General features: G+C 34.8%; 1 protein-coding gene across 1 annotated transcript in view; it reads right to left on the bottom strand.

The window, feature by feature from the left end:
• LOC114330701 (targeting protein for Xklp2 homolog) overlaps positions 1-26,763 on the bottom strand; it is a 95,414-nt gene that overhangs the window by 64,636 nt on the left and 4,015 nt on the right. Inside the window, exons 2-4 of the mRNA XM_050644057.1 lie at positions 18,325-18,384; positions 11,470-11,566; positions 4,028-4,172 (exon numbers count right to left, since the gene is read on the bottom strand). Of these exons, the coding sequence (XP_050500014.1) occupies positions 4,028-4,172; positions 11,470-11,566; positions 18,325-18,384 (302 nt within the window). The remainder of the gene's footprint in view (positions 1-4,027; positions 4,173-11,469; positions 11,567-18,324; positions 18,385-26,763) is intronic.

The following is a 26,763-nucleotide window of genomic DNA, read 5'->3' on the forward strand; positions in this document are numbered from 1 at the left end:
ATTAATGTATTATTAAAGATCCACAAGGAAAAAGGTTTTCCTGTAGTTGGCTGTATACCATATAATACAAAAAAATGAATAAAGTCCTTTATAAAAAGTCTATATTTAAAATCCCTAAAAAGGGCTACATCACAGAACTAGTTTTAGATTGATTGATCAATCATCATCAGTGCTTTCCTAAAATGAATATAACCTGATAAAATAATGCAAAGGTTTTAAAATTTTGACTACGTTTAAAAAAAGTCGTAGGTTATACCTACTCACGTGTCCTCACCATGTTAACCATCAAAATATATTACAAATTTTATTTACATATATTACATAATTACAAATATTTTGGTGGTTAGCATGTAAGATCACGTGAGTATAACGTACAACTTTTTTAACCGTGGTCAAAATTTTAAAACCTTTGCACCATTTTATAAGGTTATATTCATTTTAGGAAAGCACTGATGATGATTGGTCAACCAATCGAAAACTAGTTCTGTGATGTAGCCCTTTTTAGGGATTTTAAATATAGACCTTTTATAAAGGGCTTTATTCGTTTTTTTGTATTATATGGTATACAGCCAACTACAGGAAAACCTTTTCCTTATGGATCTTTAATAATACATTAACAATAATTTTTCTATTCTCATACTATAATATATCAATTATGATGTCACTACCTGTATCATAATGAACTTCATTATGATACAGATTTTCAATATGATACAGATTTTTAACCAATAGAATCGCGATATGACATTCGCGATAAAGGTGGCACACGCGCAGTAACCAATGGCGAGTCAAATATATACGCTTTGACAATTCTCAATATGTAAACAAACTGTCAGACTGACAAACTACTTAATTTGTTTGCGTAACAAAATTAATAAAGTTGAATATATTTTTTTGTGAACGATCATAGAAAAAATCGTGTATACAACTTGCATTTAATTATCATTATGAAGCTCGTACTCTATACGAAACTCGCCGCTAGGCAGCTCGTTTCGTATCCCTTATACTCACTTCATAATGACCATCATTAAATGCTCGTTGTATAATATACTATTAAAAACCAGTCTCATTTTAACTGGCTTTAATGAAAATCGTCTTTTTGTTCTACGAATATTTAACATACCGTATATGAATTTCGCACCAAATAACATTCCAAATTCTATAATTGTTTTATTTTTATTTAATAATACAGTAAAAAGTATTTTAAAATTAATCTCCTTTTAACAGACTCTAATAAAAACTTATCTTTTTCGGTGTACGAATATTTAATATAGCCAATAGAAAACTCCTAGTTTCCAAATACATATACGGAATGTTTAGATGCCTCCCGGAGCAAACCATGGCCGATGAGAAACGCTGTCGTCGGTCGTATACCCACCTAAACTCTATGCAGAGAGGATTTCTCTCATCGGCCATGGTTCGCTCCGGAAGCTGTAGTGTAGGTGGTTAAAGAATTGTATACCTGCGTATAAAGCTCCTTTTTTCAGTAATGCGAGCCTATGATAAGGGATATCATAATTAAATTTGTTTCTAGTGTCAAAGTTGTGAGATATGTTAAACGGTTGAAAGTACTGCTTGTTGGTATATACAAGTTTGAGACACTCATATACAGTATGGTGCAAATGGAAGGAATAAATTCGTTATTTCGTAAACCGGACACTTTAAGGGGATCGGTACAAAGTTTCGGCTCCAATGCTATTTAAATGGGATTCATTTTTTTCGAATCCTGAGAAAACTAATAGTATTTTTGAAAAATTTAAACGCAGAATGAAAGATTGTATTATTCCCGAGGGCCGAAAGTCCCTGAAAACTTCTATATTGTTTATTTTAATAAGTTACAGGGATGACAAAAACGAAAAAATTTAGGGTGATTTTTAATTTTAAATATCTCATTCAAAAGAAACTATTTATTTATTCTAAGGGACTTTCGGCCTCGATAATAATTTAGTCTCTGCGTTTAAAGTTTTTAAAAATATTTATTAATTTTTTCAGGATTCGAAAAAAATGGACACTATGTCCGTGGTGATATTTTCCAAATCGAACATTTGCTATCTTTGTCATACAACGCACTGGGTCGAATAGAATTTGGTGACAAGACAGTGACAATTTTAAATATTTGACATGGCATATATGGCATCGGGAATATTTTGAGTTGTTGAATAAATAATATTGATAGTGTATTTGATAAATAATTGATTTAAGACGTGAACTTAATAAAAAGATATTTATTGTTTATATTTATGGAAGATCCAAGCAGAGAATACACCAGGATATATTCTGTGATCCAAGTATTTTGTTGTTAAAGATGTTCAAAATTGTAAGCGTTCCATAGTAACAATATATTATTAAAAAATCACTTGATCACTTTTCCTCTTTTCTTGATTGAGTATTAGTTTTTGGCGTACAGTATATAAATTATTACAATCACTGAATACATAGTTAGGGAAAAATTATTATATTAATTAACTGAATTAAAAATTTAAGCAATTATACAAGTAACAGTTATCCAAGAACATTCAAAAGCCATCTCTTTAAAGTTAATGATGACATTGTCAAGTATTATTACATATCCATACCAGTGATAATTCTACTACACGTAATTTGCCGTGTAAAGACAGAAAAAGTAGGGATAGCCGTAAAATATTTGCGCCCTCACTCTTAAGGAAAAATCCCGAAACAGGTCGATTTTTATTTTTAAATAACGATATTTTGGCATATATGTCATACTAGTGACGTCATCCATCTGTACGTGGTGACGTAATCGATGATTTTTTTAAATAGGAATAGGGGTCGTGTGCTAGCTCATTTGAAAGGTCATTAATTCTCTATTCAGTAATATAAACATTTACATAATTATTTATACATGTGTACATGTCTAAAAAATTTGTTTAATTAAATTATTTGAAAAAAAAAAGGCGAAGGTATGTAATTTATTTAATTCGAAATACATTTTACTGTTGCCCGAAAACAGAAAAAATGTTCATTTCACAAATAAACATTGCTTTTCGATTAAATTCAATGTTAAAGCCAGCTCCCGCCAGCCTCCTGTCTCTTGGAAGTTTGAACATTTAATTTAAGCGAAAAGCAATGTTTATTAGTGATATAACCATTTTTTTTCTGATTTCTGGCAGCAGTAAAATGTATTTTGAATTTAATAAATACATATTTATATATTCTTCTTTTTTTTGTCAAATAATTTAATTTAAAAAAAATTTGGCCACCCTGTAAAAATAATTATGTAAATGTTTACTTTACTGAATAGAGAATTGAATAACCTTTCAAATGAGCTAGCAAACGACCCATATTCTCATTAAAAAAATAATCGATTACGTCATCATGCCCAGATGGATGACATCACTAGTATGACATATATCGATACCTAAACTCCAAAACTTCTCAACTGTTTTTGTTCATTTTGCATATTTTGGTCTTTTATGTCTAAGAACTCCTGCAACCTTTTTTTAATGCATTCTGCATTAAGTTGAGACCTTAAAACAAAAAAGATATAGATTTTCTTCGTCAATTTACCGCTATAAATATTTTTGGTTCAAACAGTACAATTGAAGATTTTCAGTTGAGAGGTTTTGGAGTTTAGGTATCGATATGCCAAAATATCATAATTTAAAAATAAAAATCGACCTGTTTCGGGATTTTTCCTTAAAGTCGTCGGTTTACGAAATAACGAATTTATTCCTTTCATTTGCACCGTACTGTATGTATAAAGCTGGTATAGTGAGTAAGTTTAGCGATTTAAAATGGCTCCTGCATGATTCAATAGTTATTAAGGTATCAACGTTATTATCCGTAATACCCGTGGTGCCTTCAACGTTTAATGGTCAACTAAATATTCTTTATATGAGAAAAATTTAAATGAATTTTAAATAAATTAGTTTTGATGCATGTGCACTAAAATTTATTTTATTTCGGTTTATTATTTCTGTAGTATTACAAATACCGTATTTGACGAATATAAAAATATTACAATAAAAAATATATTTACATTAAATAATTAGATCATTATAAATACCTTCGTTGTTCTTCTATTACTGGAGGAAGTAGTGGAACAACTAGTGTCATCACACAATGAATTTGAGGAAACATATTTTACCTCAGCAAAAGTCTCTTCAGTGGATTCTTGATTTGATTCTTCGTTTATATATATTTTTCCACTCCTAATAAATGAATAATAAAATTAATTCAATAAAAAAAGATGATAATACTAACTAGTTATGGTACTGATGAAGAATAAACTACATAAATAAAAAAAATTATATACCTGGCGGATAAGAGCAAAAAAGAGACATATAACGAATTGAAAGAGTTGTGGCTCGCGGCTGTATTTGTCATTACGTTTCCACGATTCTATACTTTGCTACTACGTGTATTTTAGACAAAAAAAAACATGAAGTGTTTGAATAGGAAGAACTAACAACCTTCAGATTTTTAGCTGAAAGCGTTAATATTAACCAAGGCCTGTAATATTAATGCTAGTGTCAACGAAAAAAACGAAACTCGAATGTTCTACAGAAATCTAAACAAAATTATCAGAAAGTTTAAGCCAAAAATAGCGAGCCGTAAGGATGGAGAGGAAAATATCCTAAATGATATGGCCTCAATACTGAACAGATGGGTTGAATTTTTTCGACGCATAATTTAATGGCCGTCATATCGAAATTGAACGAAGAAGCAGATAACACCCCAGGAACTATAGGGTGCACCTTAGCTATAACATATGGAGAAAATAAATACTCTCATGATTGAAGCAACAATAAATGAGGAGCTAGACTTGTTGGAGAATGGAGAACTGGAGAGAATAACATACTTACAGAAAAAATCAAGGAAACTTTAAAGACGATACGGCCAGGAACGGAACGGCCAGACAGTACACAGAGGAGAGACTTCATAACGCTCCCTCAGGTAAAAACCCAGTGTTCGAAGGAAAATATTAAACGTGGAGAACGTTCCACGATCTGTTCACAAAACTGATACATGAAAATAACCAATTATCAAACGCAGAAAAAATGCAGTACCTCAAAACACACGTAAAAGCGGAAGCAAACAGAATTATACAGCACCTACACATTGCAGAAGCCAACTATGGAGTGGCCTGGAATATGCTAAAGGAAAGATATGAAAACCCGAAGACCCGAGGATGATATTATTTAAACTAATAGACAGGATGCTCCAAGCGCAGGAAGTAAAGGAAGCTTTTGCTAGAGCACTGAAATCGCTACACGATACCTTCCACGAATGCCTGGAAGCCATCGGAGGCTTAGGAACAGACACAGAATCATGGAGCCCGTTAATAGCCAGAATAAGCATAACAAAATGGGACTACGAAACTAGGAGACTTTACGAAAACCACATCGGGGACAGTAGAGAGATACCGACTTATAAATCGACGCAAACATTCATAAAGAGAAGATTCCAAACAATGGAGCTGTTGGAATCAGAAAAGAAACAGGAGAATCAAGGAGAAATGGCAAGGCATAAATTGTGTAATGTGCAACGGAGATCACGGAATAGCACACTGCAGGGAATTCCTGGAGCTCAGTACAAGAGACCGGAGCAGAATAATAAAAGAAAAATGATGGTGTGCGAATTGCTTAGCACATAAGAAGGAAAAACAATGTCTCTCACAGCAGGGATGTAAACAATGTGGAGGGGAGCACCACACAATGATACATTACGAAACAGGAAACCTGGGCAACAGAAAGAACCCAAAATGAGAGGAAAAGAGAACACATACCACAAAGAAATGGAAGAGATTCGAATAACAGGAGAAATGGGTACCACCCTGACAGATACAGGGGAGGAAACAGCTATTCGAGCAATACAAGAGAACCAAATAACGGAAGGCGAGAACATACGCAAGAGAACAATGGGCACAGGAACGGCAACACACAACAACGAGGTCAGAACTCAGTTAACTGTGCAAGCCATTAGGAAGGAGAAGCCCTACTTGCCATAGCGATTGTACGCATAAAAGATGCAAAGGGAGACTCTCACATAATGAGAGCACTCATAGACCAACGTTCACAATGTTCATTTATCACGGAACAAGCGGCGACGGCGTTAGGAACACATAGACAGCTAATACAGACAACCATATCAGGAGCAGGCTCGTTGGGAGAAAAGACAGCGAACTGGAACATGAAGCTGCTCATTGAAACCCACTTCCAAAGTAACTACAAGATGGAAACAGAGGCGGTAGTATAACCAGAGGCAAAAATAACCAAAGATTTACCTGAACAGGATATACTGCTACGGGAATATAATGAAAGAAACGCACTACTAGCAGACCCAAGATATTACAAAGTAGGGAAGATAGACGTCCTGCTAGGAGTAAAAGAATATGATGGAAGGGATGCACGAATAAGTAACGGGCTACTTATTCAAAACACGAAACTAGGATGGATAGTTTCAGGGATCGCGCGAGAAATAGAGGCAACAAAAGTAGAAGTATGCTATATGATATCCAGACAAGAAATGGACACACAAAAAAAGAAGTTCTGGGAACTGGAAAAAGTAAATCAGGAAACCAGATTCTCAGTAGAAGAACAAGAATGCGAAGAAAGTTATCGACAGACAGTAAAAAGAAATGAAGAAGGAGTACGAAGTAAGAATTCCGTTTAGGGATGACGTCAATGAATTAGGAGAATCAAAGCAACAGGCATTCGCCAGATTGATGCAACTAGAAAAGACATTTACAAAGGATAAACAACTAGAAGTGAACTACAGAGAATTCATGGAAGATTATGAAAAACAAGGGCACATGGGAATAGCAGAAAAAACATTAACATGTGGTAGCTACCTACCACATCATCCAGTGAGAAAGGAAGACAGTACTACAACTAAAATAAGCGCCGTGTTTGATACGTCAAGTAAAAGCTCATCAGCAGTAAGCCTGAATGATATTATGCACACAGGGCCAAAATTACAACAGGACCTGACGAATATAAATGAACCAGTCAGGGAATATTAATTGGAAATGGTGACATGCGGCACGGTTGCAGCACCATTTTTAGCGTTAAGAACAATACAGCTGTTACAAGAGGACGAAGGAGCGGAATTTCCTAGGGCTGCAAAGATAGTAAGGGAAAACATGTATGTAGACGACACTCTAGGAGGAGCTGAGACAATACAAGAAGCAGAAGCAGCACAGAGGGAACTCATACAACTCTTCAAGAAAGGAGGCTTTACGTGCCGGAAAGAATGAGGAATGTAGACTCCAAGGCATTAAAACAAGAAGAAGTACGAAAGACGTTAGGAATACACTGGTCACCTAAAGAAGATACAATCAAGTTCAAAATAGAAATAACCACGACAAAGAAAGTAACGAAAAGACACATATTGTCAGAAGTAGCCAAACTATATGATCCATTAGGGTGGGTAGCACCAGTAGTAATGCAGGCAAAAATGTTCATACAAGAACTATGGGAACAAAAGACTAGTTGGGATAAAGAATTAGCTAGCACTCAACAAAAACGATGGAGAGAATATCAGGCGCAACTAATAAACCTGGAAAAGATAACAATAACCAGGTGGAATAATTTAAATAACACAGTCAGAATAGAATTACATGCATTTGCAGATGCGTCATTGAAAGGATATGGAGCGGTAATTTATTCCAGGGTATTAGGACCGGAAATTAAAACGAGTCTAATGATAGCAAAATCAAAAGTAGGTAGAACCATTAAAAGGAAAAACGACATTACCGAGATTGGAACTATGTGCCGCGGTACTATTAGCAAAATTAATGAAGAAAACACTACAGGCATTGAACAGGGAAGACATTGAAGTATATGCGTGGTCGGACTAAACAATAACCCTGGCATGAATAAAGGGATCATCAAAAAGATGGAAAATGTTCGTCGCTAACAGAGTAGAAGCGATAAAAAGCATTATATTACCAGAGAAATGGTATAAAGTGGATACAAAGGAAAATCCAGCGGACATCCTTTCGCGTGGAAGTACCGCATCAGAATCAATAAAAGCTGAATTATGATGGAAGGGATCAACTTGGCTGACAAGTAAACAAGCACTTAAGCCGACAACACCAGAAATACCTGAAAACACGAGGAGGAAGTCAGAACGAAAGTAACGGTGCATACGCCAATAATAAAGGAAGACATATGCGAGAGGTTCTCGAATTTAGAAAGAATGAGAAGAGTATTATCATATTGTACGAGATTTGCAAACAACTGCAGAAAAAAGAACTGCAAGAACCAAGAGCAACTGACGGTCCGAGAACTAGAGGAAACGTTATTAAAGGTGATAAAGCTCACACAGCAAACCTACTTTAGACAAGAAATTGACAAGCTGAGGAATAAACAGCAGTAAGACAGGAAAAGCAAGTTATCATCATTGGTACCATTCCTGGACCAACAAGAAAATTTACGAGTCACAGGAAGGCTAAGACACACGAATTTACACTACTCTGAAAAACACCCTATAACTTTACCCAAGGAAAGTGCACTAACAAAACTAATTATCTCGGAAAGTCACACAAAGAATCTACATAGCGGACTCCCAACAGACATTACAGTACATAAAGAGGAAATACTGGATAATAAACGGAAGAAGAACCGTAAAAAATCTACTAACTAAATGTTTAAAATGTAGGAGATATAAATGACAAGCAGCCCAACAATTAATGAGAGACTTACCTAAAGACAGAGCCCAATGCACCCCTTTACGAATACAGGGATAGATTATGCCGGGCCGATAAAAATAAGTACTACGAAAGGCAGAGGACAAAGGGTTATAAAGGATACATTGCGGTATTTTTATGCCTGTCAACAAAGGCAGTACATCTCTAGGTAGTAAGTGATATGCCTACAGATTCATTCATCGCGGCGTTCAAAAGATTCACGGCGCGCAGAGGACAGTGCAGCAACATTTACAATGATAACGGAACCAAAATTCACACGAACGGTGAATTTACTAAAAAAGGAAAGTCAACAGATACAGGACAGAATAAAACAGGGATTAGTAGCCCTAGGTACACAATGGCATGTCATACCAGCATATGCACCGCCTTTCGGAGGATTGTAGGAGAGCGCAGTCCGAATAATGAAATATTATCTGAAAAGAATCATAGGGGAAACAGTTTTAACGTATGAAGAATTAAGCACTGTATTAACACAAATAGAGGCCTGCATGAATTCAAGACCATTATGTGAGTCCTCCGAGGACCCAGAAGGGAAAATAACAAGCCCAAGGAATCTACTGATAGTAGATTATAATACACTTCACTACTTCGAATTAACAGCGGAAGATAGAGAAAGATGCTTCCAGTTAGCTAGTGCACAGATAGCGTGCTCTCCAACAGCCATTATAAACATGGATACCGAACCGCACTGTATCCTGGATGAACTTTATGACCGATCTAAAAATAGCACGTGACCTCTGCAATTTAACAGTTACATTTACAGAAAGAGTTACATTTCTGAAACTTTCACCCAAATGCATCGCCCAAACGAGAAATATCACACTACTCCCCACGAGTAGCGGAGTGGAGAGAGCAGTTACAAGTTACTTAAAGGCTCCAATCAAGCCCGTCTCAAAATTGGTGACGAGACCACGACGTAAGCAAACTTCGACCCCAAGCCCACACATAGAAATACAAGGGGAAGAACTCAGTCACCTACTCCTTGAGGAGGAGAACCTTGAGGAAGACTTAACTAATAATCACTGGCGAACGATCAGCGAGTCGCATTGGCCGTCTTTAGTGGTCACCGGGATCACTACTATGATAGTGGTACTGTAAGATACACGACCAGAAAGCCGATCACAAGGTACCCGCGTTAGTTCACGGGCTAGGAAATAGGAAAGATAATCCCCAGTCGAGCTCCGAAGCCGACGTTCCTCTAGCTACCTTTTCCTCCAATATCCCTGACTTTAATATAAACATAGAGTCTGATACTGATACATAAGATGTTACAGTTTGAGGATTGATTAGTTGTTCTTAGACTATTGGTATATTAAACTATTGTTATGTTATAAGTATCTTGGTCGTGTCTTATAAATTAAATTGTCGGACTGGCTATCTGACACCTAATTTTTATCGGGCAGTGCTATATTTGGATAAAGGACCCTCCAATCTATCACTTGTTATTCGTGTCCGAAATTCTTAATCGCAAAGCATAATCTGCCATAATGAACATATTTACGTTGTCAGACTAAAGAATCGATGCTGTAAATTTTTCGGACAAGAGATCGACAATCTTTAGTAATTAATTATAATTACTTTCAATTGAAAATTAAGAGATTTGTAATAACAAAACTGTACCGTGCTAGAGTGACATCTTGCGGGTGTCGGACTCGACGATCGCGCCCTCTTTTTTGTCCGACAAAAATAATTTATTTTATTTTAACCTAATCTATTGATTAAAATTAAAAATTATAGTTTTGCAATAACAAAACCTAACCGCGCTAGAGCTACAGGTTTAGGCGTGGGGCGTGCGGAAACGCGTCCAACCTGCACTCTGAAATTTTTCAGGAAGTGGTAAACTCAATCAAGCCAAGCAATTAAAACCATTTTTAAGACTTTTGTAATCATTTTTAAAAACGGACCATGTACAGGGTTATTCACTATATTTTGACCCCCTGTAAACTGCTTTATTTACAGAATTAGAAAAAATATGAAATGCAAAAGTTATTCGATTTTTAAATTATAATTTTTTGACATATATATCATACTAGTGACGTCATCCATCTGGGCGTGATGACGTAATCGACTATTTTTTTAAATGAGAATAGGGGTCGTGTGATAGCTCATTTGAAAGGGTATTCAATTCTCTATTCAGTAATATAAACATTAAGATAATTATTTATACAGGGTGTCAAAAAAATTTTTTTTAAATTAAATTAATTGACACAAAAAGAAGAATGTATGTAATTTATTTATTTCAAAATATCTTCTACTGCTGTAAGAAAACAGAAATAAAAGTTTATTGCACAAATAAACATTGCTTTTTGCTTAAATTCAATGTTTAAACTGCCAAGAGGCAGATGGGTGGCAGCTTGAACATTGAATTCAAGTGAAAAGTAATGTTTATTTGTTCAATTAACATTTATTTCTGTTTTCTGACAGCCATGGAATGTATTTTGAATTAAATAAATTACATACACTCTTCTTTTTGTGTTAATTAATTTAATTTAAAAAAATTTCATTGGATACCCTGTATAAATAATTATCTTATGTTTATATTACTGTATAGAGAATTGAATAACCTTTCAAATGAGCTAGCAAACGACCCCTATTCTCATTTAAAAAAATAGTCGATTACGTCATCACGCTCAGATGGATGACGTCACTAGTATGATATATGTCAAAAAATCATAATTTAAAAATCGAATAACTTTTGTATTTAACCTGACGTATAATAAAATTAAACAACACTTTTGGTGATTTTCTTCATAATACTGAATGCAAAGACGAATTTTTACCAGAAAGATACACACCTGAGTTTGTGAATGTTGTCACACAGTTTTTGCAAATCCCCTACACTCATTGATTTCCTAAATTTACTTTTTGAAGTTGTGAGGCTCTCCAGGTCATCTAAAAATCAAAAAGAAAATATGTATGATATGAAAAACCTCTCATTTTACAGGTGTGTAACAAAAACGTCGGTCATAAACTAAATCACATAATCTGGGACCAAAAATAGTTTGATTGAACCTAACTTACAAATGTGCACATAAACAAAGTTACAGCCCTTTCAAGTTATAAAATGGAAATTAATTTTTTCTAATATGCTGAAAATTGTTAGAGATTTTATATTAAAAATGGACATATCGACACTCCCATCGAACAAGGTTGTAACTCATTTTTAGCGACTTTACAGGAGAGGCAAAAACGAAAACATGAATTTTTAAAAATTTGTAGCGAAATGATTAGACTCTTTTACACTAATGCGATATGATATTTCTAACATAAAAGAGATTATGTACTGTATACTTATACATCGAAGGTCGTATCAATAATAGATGTAGATCGCTTTTAGTGGATACAGATGCAACAAGAACTATCGCAGGTCCAGAAGTAGTACGAGGCCATCTTAAGTTATCACCTGCAGCAGTAAAGCTTAGAACAGAGACTGGTGAACTAATTAATACATATGGCGAGGCTAATATGTCAGTATCCATTGGCCAGACCACAGTTAAACATCAGAGACTGGTGAACTAATTAATACATATGGCGAGGCTAATATGTCAGTATCCATTGGCCAGACCACAGTTAAACATCAAGTATTAATTGCCGAGATCTCCGACGAGTTCATATTGGGGATGAACGTACTAAGAAAAGTGGGGGCAATATTGGATGTTCAAAATGGAGTTCTCAAGATCAATGGTGAAGAGTTGCCCTTTCACGACGACAAAGAAGATGTCATCCGCTTACTAACTACATGCGACGTAATCATACCCGGTAATAGTGAGAAAATTCTGATGACCAGACTTGATGAACACTGCCGAGAGGGAAGTTTAAGAATGGTCGAAGATGTGGACAATGTCCTAAGGGCAAAAACTTTGGTGAGAGTTCAAGATATCGTCCCTGTAAGAGTTATGAATTTAAAGGAAACTGCTATCAAGTTGAGTAGAGGAGCTTTGATCGGACAGTGTGTTCCCGTGGCTTCAATTTGCTCCATGAATACCAATGAGAAATCATCGAAGTCGAAGTATCCAAAGGAGCTTGTTGAGATGGTCATTGAAAGATGCCATGATCTTGATCATGAACGAACAAAAAAAGTGAGGTCAATGCTGATAGAGTATCAAGATGTTTTTGCTATCGATAAGAAAGATAAGGACAAAACAAGCATAGTAACGCATGAAATAAATACCGGAGACGCTCAGCCAATCAGACAACGGCCTAAACGACTCTTATTTGCGAAAAGAGATGAAGTCGAAGAGATTATCAAGGATATGGACAAACAAGGGGTAATTGAACCATCAAATAGTCCATGGACATCATCAGTAGTTCTGGTAAAGAAGAAAGATGGTTCAACGCGTTTTTGTATCGACTACCGCCAGCTCAATGCGGTAACAAAAAAAGATAGTTATCCTTTGCCCAGAATAGACGATACATTACTCTGGTTCTCGTTTGTTCTCCACACTCGATTTAAAGAGTGGATATTGGCAAGTAGATATGGAGCCAGCCGATCGAGAGAAAACCGCATTTTCGATAGGATCAGGGCTTTGGCAGTTTACGGCTATGCCTTTTGGTTTATGTTGTTGAGGCAGTTTTAAGAGGTCTAACATGGAAAACATGCCTGGTTTACTTGGATGATGTAATTGTGGTTGGAAGGTCCTTTGATAAACATGCCAAGAATCTAATAGAAGTCTTTCAACGATTGAGGGCAGCGAACTTAAAGTTAAGTCCGAAGAAATGTCACATGTTTCGACGAGAAGTTAAGTACTTGGGACATATTGTATGGAGTAATGGTGTAACAGCTGATCCTGAAAAGATTGAAGCAATTAAAGATTGGGCAGTACCAAAAGATAAACATGAAATTAGAAGTTTTCTTGGCCTATGTACATATTACCGACGATTTGTCAAAGGATTTGCCAATATCTCCAAGCCCCTAACAAAGTTGACGGAGGAAGGCAAAGAATATACATGGAGTGAAGAGTGTCAAAAAGCTTTCGAGCAACTACAAATAGCTCTGATCAATGCACCGATATTAAGCTACCCGGGACAGGAAGGAAAATTTGTTTTGGATACCGATGTTAGCAACAGTGCCATAGGAGCTGTTCTCTCACAAATTCAGGATGGACACTTATGGATCGCTTATTTCAGCAAAGTCCTGTCGAAACCAGAAAGAAACTATTGCGTTACCAGAAGAGAACTGCAGGGCGTAGTGAAGGCTTGCGAACATTTCCATAAATACTTGTATGACAGAAAGTTCCTTCTTCGAACAGATCACGCTGCTCTAAAATGGCTCATACAATTCCGTAATCCAGAGGGCTAGATGGCAAGTTGGTAAGAACGATTACAAGAATATGATTACGAGATAGAACACAGGGCCGGAACAGTTCATTCAAATGCTGATGCCTTTCGAGACGACCATGCAGTGCAAATTGTACCCACTGTGCCAAATTAGAGGAACGACTTTGCCCCGTGAGACGAACCACCGTAGTTAATGAGCAATGGCAGCCCCAACAGTTACAAGACGCCCAAGAAGATGATCCATGTATAAAAAGAGTATTGGATTGGATGCGTCAAGGTGAGACACCTAGTTGGCAAAAGATTAGTGCATGTAGTCCGGAAGTCAAGGCCTACTGGAGCCAATGGAATTGCCTGGTACTAAAAGATGATCTTCTGTACAGAACATTTGAGAACGATGATGGTACAGAATCTAAGCTTCAGCAGATTATACCTAAAAGTAAATTGTCAGAAGTATTGCGTCACTTGCATGACGGTACATCAGGTGAACACTTTGGTATTACGAAGACTCTGCAGAAGGTTCGACAACGATTCTATTGGGTGAAATGTAAAGATGATGTAAGAAGATGGTGCCGGAATGTGAACTGTGTGCATCCAGTAATGGTCCAGTTGGTAAAAAGAAAGCACCCATGAGACAGTACAACGTTGGCAGTCCTATGGAAAGAGTAGCAATCGACAGGTCCATTTCCAGAAACCGATGAAGGAAATAAATCCATGGATTATTGTACGAAATGGACTGAGGCCTATGCACTTCCAAATCAAGAAGGTGCTACCGTTGCAAAGGTAGTTGTTAAAGAATTCTTCAGCCGATTTGCTGTTCCCTTGGAGATCCACTCCGACCAAGGGCGAAACTTTGAGTCAGCTCTAGAGATGGCATGATGGAACTGGAGCAGGTAGCTCGGAATAGGTTCCAATCGTCTATTCCACGCACCAGTGACAAAAAGTCGACGGCATCGGTTTCGATTCCAACGGCGCCGCATCGACCGCAATCCGCAATTTACAATAAACTCGAACTAGATTCTCGCTCGGAATAGGTTTTAGCACAGCCATTTAGACATCGAAAGAGCAACCGTAGGGTAAGTAGGGAACGCCTCGGTGATGTACGTTTCGATTAGGGATGGCATGATGGAACTGGAGCGGGTACGTTGGAATATGTTTCAATCGACTATTCCACGTATTACAAGTGACAAAACTTTGACGGCATCGGTTTCGATTCCAGCACGCGCCGGCCGTAGTTGGGTATATTTTCCGGAACGACCGGGCAAGAGATTTGAAATGAAACTTGAACTGATCTCTCGGAATAGGTACCATAGAGAAACGCATCGGCGGCGTCTGCTTCGATTCCAACATGTTTAATGTGATGTGGGTATAGTTGTCATTTAAAACTGTTACAATTTTGACTCTTTCGCATTATGTTTTTATTTATATGACTATAATCCTAATCGATCCTATCTTCTGTAATAACTTAGTGTCTTCATTTTCCATTTGCATAAACGAATTCTGAATAAACCTCGACATTATTTTGTTTTAAATTTGTTTTAATAGTTGTTACAGTCGGAAAAATGAAAGAATACCCATGAACGATCACATCAGTCACTTATTTTGTATTTGCTGTCTTTTTCTATATCAAACGTTTGTTATTTATAGAAAAAGGCAGCAAATACAAAATAAGTGATTGATGTGATCATTCATGGGTATTCTTTCATTTTTCCGACTGTATGTAGATTTACGAATTGTAGGAAAAACATGGTAAGAAATATAAATATATTTAAAAATCAAATTATATACCTTCTCTAGATTAAAAATACAAAATTATAGGTACCCATTAGTTTGATCGTTTGAATTTGATGCAGCGCAAGACAATAGTGGCAGAACTAGGAACAAGCTAGGACGATATCCTAGATACGATATATCGTCTTTTCACGTCGGAATCAGAAACTCGCATTAGATTTCTAGAATAGGTATTTGTTTGGAATAGGTTCAGTTCCAACCTATTACCGAAAAATGCTATTCTGTACCATCTAGTCAGCTCTTTTTTCCAAAACGTTTGTAAATTGATTGGTGTCAGTAAGACCAGAACGACACCCCTGCATCCTCAATCAGATAGGATGGTCGAGAGGATGAACCGAACGATGGGTAAACACTTGTCCAAAGTTGTATCTGAACATCAGCGAGATTGGGACCAACACATTCATTTATTCCTGATGGCCTAGAGTCTAGAGTTTGGCTGCAGACCTTCCGAGGAACATGTTGCAGGCGAAGAATATGTCGACCGCCTGAAGTTACGAATGAACAGCATTTATGAACCTGCCCGACAACACATCCAGATAGCCAGTGACAGAATGAAAGATCAATATGATTCTCGATGCAAGAATGAAAGCGTCGAAGTATGTGATCTTGTCTGGCTTTATAATCCACAACGGCGTCGAGGCTTATGTCCTAAACTACAAAGACAATGGGAAGGCCGTATGAGTTAATTCCGTAGTTAAGGGCCGTAAATTAAGAAGTTTCCAAACGGTAAACCAAAAGTCATTCACACAAATCGTCTTGCACCATATGCTGGCTCAAATGAAACAGAAGAAGCCCGAGTCCTCCAACAAGAGATGGAAGATGCCGCACAACCAAGTTTTAAGAATTTATGTCAAATTACGCAGAGAGAAAGAGTGCTAGATTCAGCATGACCACAGAAGTTCAGCAAGATCTGTTTAGTGTTCCAGATCTCTAGCCCACTGTGTTGCCCAAGATCTCGAGATGACTAAAGGAATCTCGTCCGTATTCACTAGAAAGTTCGGCCGCCTGGACGAGTTAAGAAATCAGCAGCCTAAAATTGGATGAGTACTGCGATTGGAAGATGGTCCTCGATCTTTGCTGTATATGGTGACCAAGAAGTCTTATACGGACACGCCAAGCTACGAAGACATATGGCGTGCTCTAACTAATTTGAAGAAAATCGTTTGTAATTATGACATCAAAACTTTGGCTTTACCAAAAATAGGCCATGCAGTAGAAAATCTGGATTGGAAGATTGTGAAAAGCATGCTTGAAGTGATCTTCAGAGAAACCGGCGTACTAATTACTGTGTGTTGCAATAACCGAAAGATGTCGTACCCTTCAAAGACAGTAGACTGTTATTTTTTCTTGAAGGGTGTATGCAGAGCTGGAGAGTCGTGTAGATTCTGCCATCGTGGGCCTTCATCTAGAGTTGCTGATCGGGACGCTCAGATCTTAAGATGGGAGCAGTGTAACGAAAGGGAACTCTTGATCGACCCCCGTATAACGGTACACCACTGGAAACGTGTAAGAATAACGCCATCGAATGATCGAGGCGGTGCTGGAGGGGTAAAGAGTGTTCGAGAATGTACCTCAAGTAGGCGTGACGAGCTGATAGCTAGAGATGAGCGTGGACTGTTCCAGAATAACGTACCTAAATATAACCGATGAATATTGTAAATAGAGTTTAGTTTTAAGCGAGAGTTTGTAAAGAAAACTTGTATAAATAAATTAATAAAGTCGTATATAAATACGAATCGCTCGTTTTATTGTTACAATATGTTTGATTACTTTATAAATTAAACATGCGTGCAACAAAGTTGTAACTCATTTAAAAACCTTCAAACCACTTTAAAAACCAAAAATCGTCAAGTATAAAGAAAGTAGATATTTAACATATCCAATGTTACTGCCTTTTTCACGCTAAAATGGCACAAGTAAGTTAAAATACAACTTTTTCAATGGAGTATTAGCCAAACTATTGAGAATTAGACTATGTCGTTTATATTGATCTGTGCGCAATTTTTTGCTGAATTCGCCTGTGTTGAAATCTGAAAATAGATCTAACTTGAGTTACAACCTTGTTCGATGGGGTGTCGATGTGGCTTTCTTATAACAGCAACATCTTTAAAAAAATGTAACCACTTTATTAAACTCAGTTTCTTATCGACTGATAATCTAATAAATATGTTATTTGGGGTTTTTAATGGTTGTACTTTAATATAATAGTATTATACAACACTTTCATAGTATTTACTTTTATATTCCATAATAAAAACACACACAATTCAATACTATATCTTCAAAAACTGTGTTAGACTCCAAAGTTAACAAAATTGTATATAATTTTAAATGAGACATTATAAATGTCAGTAGAAAATACAATGATGTGACACAAGTGTTTGAAATGATTTTACATAGAAGATTTTAAATTTGTACTTTTAAGTTATTATGAGGTTTTGAGGCAATTTTGAAAATCTTATTTTTAAGTGATACTGAACAATATTATGTAATAAAACAAAAATGTGCAAGTTCCCTGATATACATAATACCACAAATGGTATATTTATATAAATTTTATTATGATTATTCTATATTTTACTTACCAGCAATGAGTGTCACTTCACTTAAAATATCTGAATTGTTGAGAGGATCCTGATATTGATCTAGAAATAAAAACAAAGGAATAATGTACAATTTTTGAATGTTTTGTATTTGTGGCAAGTTTATTTTGTCCCTGAATTAAGTAGTAACATAATACTATAAAACCCCCAAAACAAAAGATGCTCGAAAAGATGATAGTAAACTAGATTATCAGAGAAAGAATATCTGGAAGACAGTGTAGAACAGAATGAATCACCTACTTAGCTGAAAAATATGTTATTGTAAAATAAATAAAAACATACAAAGCTTAAATAATAAGAAAGCTTTACACCACTATGTGGTAAAAAGGTTTTTTTTTGAAAATATATATATATATATATATATATATATACAGTCGACTCTCGTTAATTCGAAACTCGAGGAACTCTTAAAATATTACGAATTATTGAGTGTTTGAAATATCACATGGTTCGAAATTTGTGAGAGAAAATAAATAATGTTCGAATTATTAAGTGTTGATCAATTATTATTTATTAACTGCTATTCTATAACGATGACAAAAGTTTAGAGGTACATTCGTGTACATACATGTATGTATTCATAATGTGAATTAGGTAATCAATCTTTCGAAAGAACTGTATTATACTGGTTTGCTTCAAAGCATATTGCTGCTGCTCCGAGTGCTCAATAATTTTTTTTAAGAGAAAAAAGTGCCTGAAATTCTTTTTCATCACTTTCGTGTATAGACAGAAGGTTTGTAAGGTATCGAACGAGGATCTTGCTTCCTTAACTGACACCTCTGCCAAAGGTTCTTATGTATTGTACTCATCTTCGTCGTTACTTTTTTCATTCGTATCTGTCACAGATAAAATTTCGCCATCGGTTAGTGAACCTGAGACAGTAACATCTTCATCTACTAGAACAAAGTCAGAAAAACTCACACCGCAGATGTCAACTAATGGTTCTATTGCTGGTTCTTCGTCATCCATAAGTATTGGAAGATTTTCCTGATCTTCTTTTAAGAAACCGGATTTTTTAAAGCAGGTACAGAAAAAGAAAGTACAGAAGAAAAAGTACAGAAAACTGTACCTACTACAATCTTTCCGCATTCATTTCATATAATCTTTTCCGAATTCTCGAGTGCTGGACGCCGATGAGTTCGAATTAACGCGTCGTTTTGTTATATAAGTAGCAATGATTTTTTTTTCGTTCGAATTACCAAGTGCATAAAAATGTATTGATTTAGTTCGAAATACTTATAAAGAGTTTTTGTAGGGAACTCGTGATAACTTTGAATTATAGAGAGGTTCGAATTATCGCAGGTTTGAATTAACGCGAGTCGACTGTATATATAAATAATAAGAAAATAAAAAAAGTAAGAACTTCCTCAACAGTACTTAATTATGAAAAGTGATATCGAATATAAATTTTAGGAAATTTTAAAATGAATATAACTTTAATATCAATTTATCTGACTAATTCTATACAAACTGTGTTTGCCAAAAAGAAAATCGACGGCCTAATTAACAAACCACGTAACTCCAAAAAAATCGAGTTTTGGATTTTATTGTTATTATGATCTATAATGTAGCTCGCTACATTGCTGCTTCTAAACTCCAAAAAAATTTAACTAATTCTAGAAATGGAAAAAACAAAACATATATCTTTTTTGGTGGGAAATTTGTTAATGCAAACCTGGAAACTCCTGGCTGTGGCAGCCTGTTTCCATAATGTAGCATGCGAGTTGTATGGTGCTTGGCTGATTCATTCTGCCTGTGTATATATATGTTTCCAGTTCATGCAATGACTCTCAAATTTGATGGTAAGTTACTTTAATGTTCTAACCTCAGCTTATGCTCGTCTGTTTAAGCTCAAATATACTAGCAAATCGATTAAATCCAAGGGCATTATAGTTACTTGGTTTACTTACATATCAAAATGTTTGGTTAGTTTAGATGATTCCGGTTTATGCACCGACGTAGTAGCGGAATGCACCACAAAATTACATGAAGGGAACGAATCTTTTCCAGCAGAGGGAATATCTAACTCAACTCCAGACGACACAAATGTTGGAAGCAATGATTTTCAATCTGGATTTTTCATTGTAAAAGATGACGGCACCTTATTTTTAATACAGACAGTTGTAGGAGACTCTAGTTTGCGTTTTGAAAATGTATCTTTAAGTTAAGATGTTTCAGAGAGTGAGGCCCTGATAGCCGTTAAAGAATTAAACTGAGATGAAACCCTGAGTAGCCTAAAATGTGTTATTGATCATAATTCTGTCGTGCTTAGCAAAAACGCCATATCTGCAGAGACATCACATTCGAGTAAAATCGATTTTAGTTTAAGAATTCGTATACATTTACACAGGATACGGCATAAGACGAGGTGTGTTTAATGTGTTTTGGCTTAACTTACGTCATTTTTAGTAAGCAAATAAGATAGATATGTACATTTGGGTTAGAAAAAAGTAAAAATTTCATTTTTTCAGATTTTTGCAGATACGGCGTTTTTGCTAAGCACGGCAGAATTATTCTAGTTATAGTTTCGATGCGGAAAAAAATACTAGCAGTCATGACAAGGAGACAGCAATTATGACAAACTATGTTTCAGAGTTGGATCCAGGGGTTGATGGTTCAAACAGATTCGTGGTATATGCTGAAGTGCACAATGAACAAATTCCAAAATCCAAACAAAACTTTGCTTTGGCTAAAAAGCCTTTAAAGCACCATAATAGAAAATTACATGAAAAAGTTGAACGTGATACGGAACACCTGATTGAAATGGATGTAACACATACAAGAAATGAAGATCAAGACATAGTAGAACCAGATGTAGGCGTTGATGGTATTAAAACACTTGTGGAGGTTGCTGAAGTGGATACTAATAAACCAATTCTAAAACCCAAACCTACAGTTCCATTGGCTGAGAATTATGTAAAGCCCCGTGATAGAGAATCATCTGAACAAGTTGAAAACATCACGGAAAACCTGATTGAAATTGATGAACACATACAGGAATTGACGATCAAGAAATAGTGGTACCAGATAGGTTATCTGATGTTAACGATCAGCTCTCAAACAGGAAAAGAAAAAAACGACATCAAGTTTCAGAGGATGACTGGCAGTGTAACCAGGCGAGCGAAGATTTTACGTGAGCAAGGAAGGGAATACATGGGAAGGAGGCAGTGTAACCAGGCGAGCGAAGATTTTACGTGAGCAAGGAAGGGAATACATGGGAAGGAAATTAACTAATGGGAAAGTAACAGGATACATTCCTAGACCAAACAGAACGATGAAAAAAATCACTTGCAAGTGTAAAGGAGGGACTCATAACATTTCAGAACAGGAGAGAAAAAAGATATTTGACAACTTTTGGGCGTTAACATGGAAATAGAGAAAAATGTTAGTGAAAACTTCAACTGATGTGAATTTGACACAAAGAGCTCGGGATAGATCAGAAGAAAATATATCAAGACGATCTTACTCCTTTTCACTGCAGGAACCGGACATATACGTAAAATAATTCCGTGCCTGCACAACAGGAACCGGATAAATACGCGTAACCTTTTTTGGCATTCGCTGCGGCAACCGTATGAATCAGATATTGTTTGCGTATTGTATGTTGCCTATAGAAGAGAGTTAGGCATATAATATCAAAATTTACAATACATTTAAGAATTTTATACTTCATCACTGCGGGAGCCGTACAAATCCACACCTTTTTATACAGGCACGCGCACTCTGGAGGGTTTACTTGTAAAAGCTTAGGATTCCCCTTCGCCGTATTTATGTAGGATAGTGTTTATCAGCTTATTTCCTTTTTGTTTAAGAATTCAATTGTGCTAATTACAGTTGCTGATAAACCTATTACACCGAGAGAACAATTTCTTTTCTCCTAAAACACCGATTTCTTTGAGCAATATTTCTTAAAAGTTAACATATCCTATTAACTTAAACATACCGGTTCACATATAAAGAAACGAGTTTTTTAAACACAACTCAACAATTTCTTACAGATAATTTCTTCAATACTAAGAAATGCATTAATGGCTACATTTAATTTTCTTATCCTAAAGTTTTTATTTCTTAAATTGAAAACTACAAATATTTTGCAGTATAAGAAATATAATGTTAAGTTAATGCATATTTATATTTGTGAACAAGAAATTTTCTTGCATTTAAATAAATATTTTAAACCACAAGAAATAATTCTTCAGAAATACCCTCTGTAGTAACTGTGGTTATAAAATAAAAACTTTGTCATTAATGCCGAAATGTTCCTTGCAAAGAGATTTTCTTCCACAAAAGAATTGGCGCAGATTAACTATTTATGATTTAGTCGTCAGTGTTTGTCAAGATGGCGTGATATGTTCATGTTTATATAGATGGATGTTGGATTTATTGGTGTACTTTAAAAATTAACGGATATTCTGAAGGTACGTACATATATAGGTATTAAATAAAAGTAAATTGAGTAATTTAAGATGTAATAATAATATTGTTGCGTATCCGAATGGTTAAAAAAATATATAATAGTATCTTTATATGCTTTTTAGGTATAATGATGGACGACTCTGAAATAAAGGAGCTTATTATTCTAACTGGGAAATATGCCACAATTTAAAGCTGGGACATAATGATATAATATATAGCTTCAGAACAATATTAAGAAAGGAGTTATTAACCAACTGCGGGACCTTCCAGAACTTCATACATGTAAGTACCTTTTTAAAAATGTGTATACTTATGTATCAATTATAATAGGTTTCTTGAATGTATTGTCTTCTATAAAAATATACAATATAACGCTATATCAAACATGGCGGGTGCAACGCTGAGGATTTTTTCTGTTAATTTATTTGAGATAAAGAAATCAGTTAGTCTAAAAGAAATATATGTTTATGGTTAAGAAATGTTATTGCCGAAAACCGTGAATTAGTTAATATGTATTAAATGACTTAGATGTAAACGAATAATACTTTCCCGTAATAAAATTTCTTAATGATTAGGTATGCTGTCTCTTTTAGATTATAAAAATTAAGAAAATTACATATTATTATGTCTGTTTCAATGTTTTACATTGGTTGAATTTTCCCTCTTGTTTTAGCTAACAATGTTTATTGTGTGACTTAATATTATACAGATAAATAATTAATATTTCATTAACAAAAAGAAAAAAATAAACAAATATATGTAGGCTAAAAATAATGCCATATGTTTGAACTAAATATGATTGAGTATTATTAGTATTAATAGTTCTTACGTGGGGCCGTGTATTTGTTTTTTTTTTTGTATTTCCTAAATTTGTCAAAATAAATATCTATATCTTTATAAAAAAAAATTTATTAAAGTAAGTTTACTCTTTCTACATAACGATTTTGTTTTAGTGAATTGCTGATATACAAAATGCTATTAACAAAAGAAGGAAAATTTGAGGAAGTTGGATTTGCCTCTCCATCCTTTTATTGTTGTGTAGAAGCCAGTGGTTTAAGGTTGGAGAAAATATTTGTATGTAATAATAACGTTTTATATCTTGTTTTATTAATAAATAATGATTTTACCTTAACACAATGATTTATTTCGCCGTATGTAATATCACTTTATTTTCAAGACATATTAACTTAACTCTAAATATACGTTTATCTCTGCGAAATATATTTCTTAACATTAAATAAATAAATTATTAATAGTAAAATAATAATATTCCTTACTAAGAAATATTATTGCTCAGAAAGAATAGTTTTCTAATGTGTAGAAAATATATTTTTATGACTAATAAAATTAATTAACATCAAGTGTAATTTCTTTCTGATAAATGGGTTTGAAGTTTGCCAGAAAGTGATAGTTCAATCATGTTTAAGATATATTTCTTTGGCTATTGGCTCCGTGCGTCTCCCCTCTACGTACAGTCACGTGATACGCTGTCAGATTTTGTAAGGACGTTTTAACATTGAGTCTTATGGGATTATTTTGTTAAACTTGAATATTTTATTTTGTAGTGATAATAACCGAATACAATTGTTAGAATTCATTAGTTATTAATTTAGACTGTAATTTATAGTGCAACAAAATATTTTCTTTTTCGTTAATAAATATTTATTGACATAAACTGCGATAGTGAGGTTATGCATACAAAATAAAACTGATAATCAATATTGGAAAGTGAAGAATTTATAGTGCGTTTTTATTTTCTGTTTATATTAATACATAATATCACTAGCGTGACACGACATTTTTTTAGTCTCCATACACAAAGCGTCCTTATAAAATTTCAAAAAACCGCCACCATGAGCAGGTCGGTCGATTTTGCTTTGATACTTTGTTAACGCTCGGAGCGAATATTTGAAATATTTTAGAAAATTATATCTTACATACAAAGATATATTTCTTAGGCAATATGCCAAGTCGATATTTCTTAAATATTAATAAAGTTTCTTTATGTCAAGAATTTTTTTCTCTCGGTGTATTGACTTTGAAAAAAGTACAAAAGCATTATGACCGGTAATTTGTATAATAGTAATTTGTATAATAATTTGTAAAAATAATAGTAAATAATCTGAGATATTTGGGTTGAATTTTCAAGATTTTGTCTATATAGCATTTAGCATCAAAATTATTGCAAATAAGGGCCGAAAATTGCAGAACCTATCGTCCCTGCCATTTCCAACTATCGAATGTGAAAAGTGGTACTTTTCAGGAGAACAAAATAACTCTTTTTTAGAGATCTCCTAAATCAGCGTATTGACAAATGGGAAAATTTTTATATTTTTTGTATGTAATGTTTAATCCTTGTTAGATTGATAACAAATTAGAACTGCTTATCATTTTTTTCTTTTCAAAAAAATCACATTCGTTACTTTGCTTTTTGTATTAATCAAAGATTTGTTTCGGTCCGATGATTCAAAGTAGCGAATGTATAATATCGAATAACTGTATAATCAAATAATGAAAATCCGTTAAAATGAATCATAAACTGCCTCACAAGAATTTCTTGGAAGCGATACTGAAACAAAATTCCCACTAATTGTAAACACGTGCATTTTATTCTTCTCAGCAGTTTAGCATTTTCGACAGTTTACAGATTATAATTGAATAACTGTTGAATAAATTAGGTACAACACAAACTAACGAATGTGACACATTCGACATTTAGCGTTGTACAAATATACCTTTAGTTATATTTATACAAAACAAAATATCGAATATAACCATTTTCGTTAGTTTGCAGTCAACCAAATGAAAAAATGTTCATATTCAATGGTTTAAACAGCATATTTCCCGCACTCCTAATCAAGCTACAATAACTAGAATTTGCGACAAGATGTATCACGTATAATGCGAGGGCAAGGTATCGCAATGAAAAACCCGATTTTTCACATTCGATAGTTGGAAATGGTAGGGACTATATATACGGTTTTGCCACTACTAATAAAAGTTGGAAAAATCTTCAAAAACAAAATTACAAACAGTTGAACAAGGTCTGTTACGTCGACAAATTATTAATTTTCAAGAATCTAACACCAACAAATTAACAGCTACTTCTACAAAATTGCACATACAGTCCTGAGTACACTGTATTGATAGACTGCGTGAACCGTATCTATGCGCCATAGTAGGTACTACATCGACTGACTGTGGCAACTGGATTGATCAGCACAGGCATGAAACAGCCGACCAGAGACATTACTACTTTTATAACTAGCCGCAGTGTAAAGGTTAAGCATTACTTATTTATTGATCAAATGACTAAAGTCCGTGTTTGCAAGAAAACAATACTCTCAACCTTGGATTTAGATGAGTGGATGGTCAAAAATTGGCTTGAAAATAGCACAGAAAAAGATGATGACTTAATAGATGAGCCAAATACGAAAGAGAATCCAACAAAGAAGAATGAGAATACAGCAAAGAAACAAAGTGCAAAAAGAATATCAAGGCAACATGATTTAAACAAAAGATTGGAATCATTGAAAGAATTTTTATTGACTTTACTGAAAGTCGAATCACACTATTGCCGGGCGAGCTCAAAAAAAACTTTACTTGGAGCCGAATTGGTTATCAAAAGCTCAACTGTACCAGTTCTATGCAGAAAACTGGTACAAGGCAAAAGATTATAAGCCACTTTCTTCTTGCACATTTCACAAGACCTTCGAGGACCTGAATTTGTCTTTATACAAGACAAAAAAGGATCAATGGGATATATGCAGGGCACACAAGCTAAATCACATTACTAAAGAAGATTTTGAAACTCACAGAACAAAGGATGAAGCTAGAGAAGAAAAGTCGAAAGATAAAATGAATTAAGAGCATGTATACATGCGATCTTCATTGCTGCTTCATCACTGCGATGCAGTGATCTTCAATCACTGTTACTATGCCCAAAATCAAATGCTTCAGGCCTTTACTACAGGCGTAAACTTTCGGTACACAACCTCACTATGT

This window comes from Diabrotica virgifera, chromosome 2 (genome assembly GCF_917563875.1).
Source record: "Diabrotica virgifera virgifera chromosome 2, PGI_DIABVI_V3a".
NCBI classification, from domain to species: domain Eukaryota; kingdom Metazoa; phylum Arthropoda; class Insecta; order Coleoptera; family Chrysomelidae; genus Diabrotica; species Diabrotica virgifera.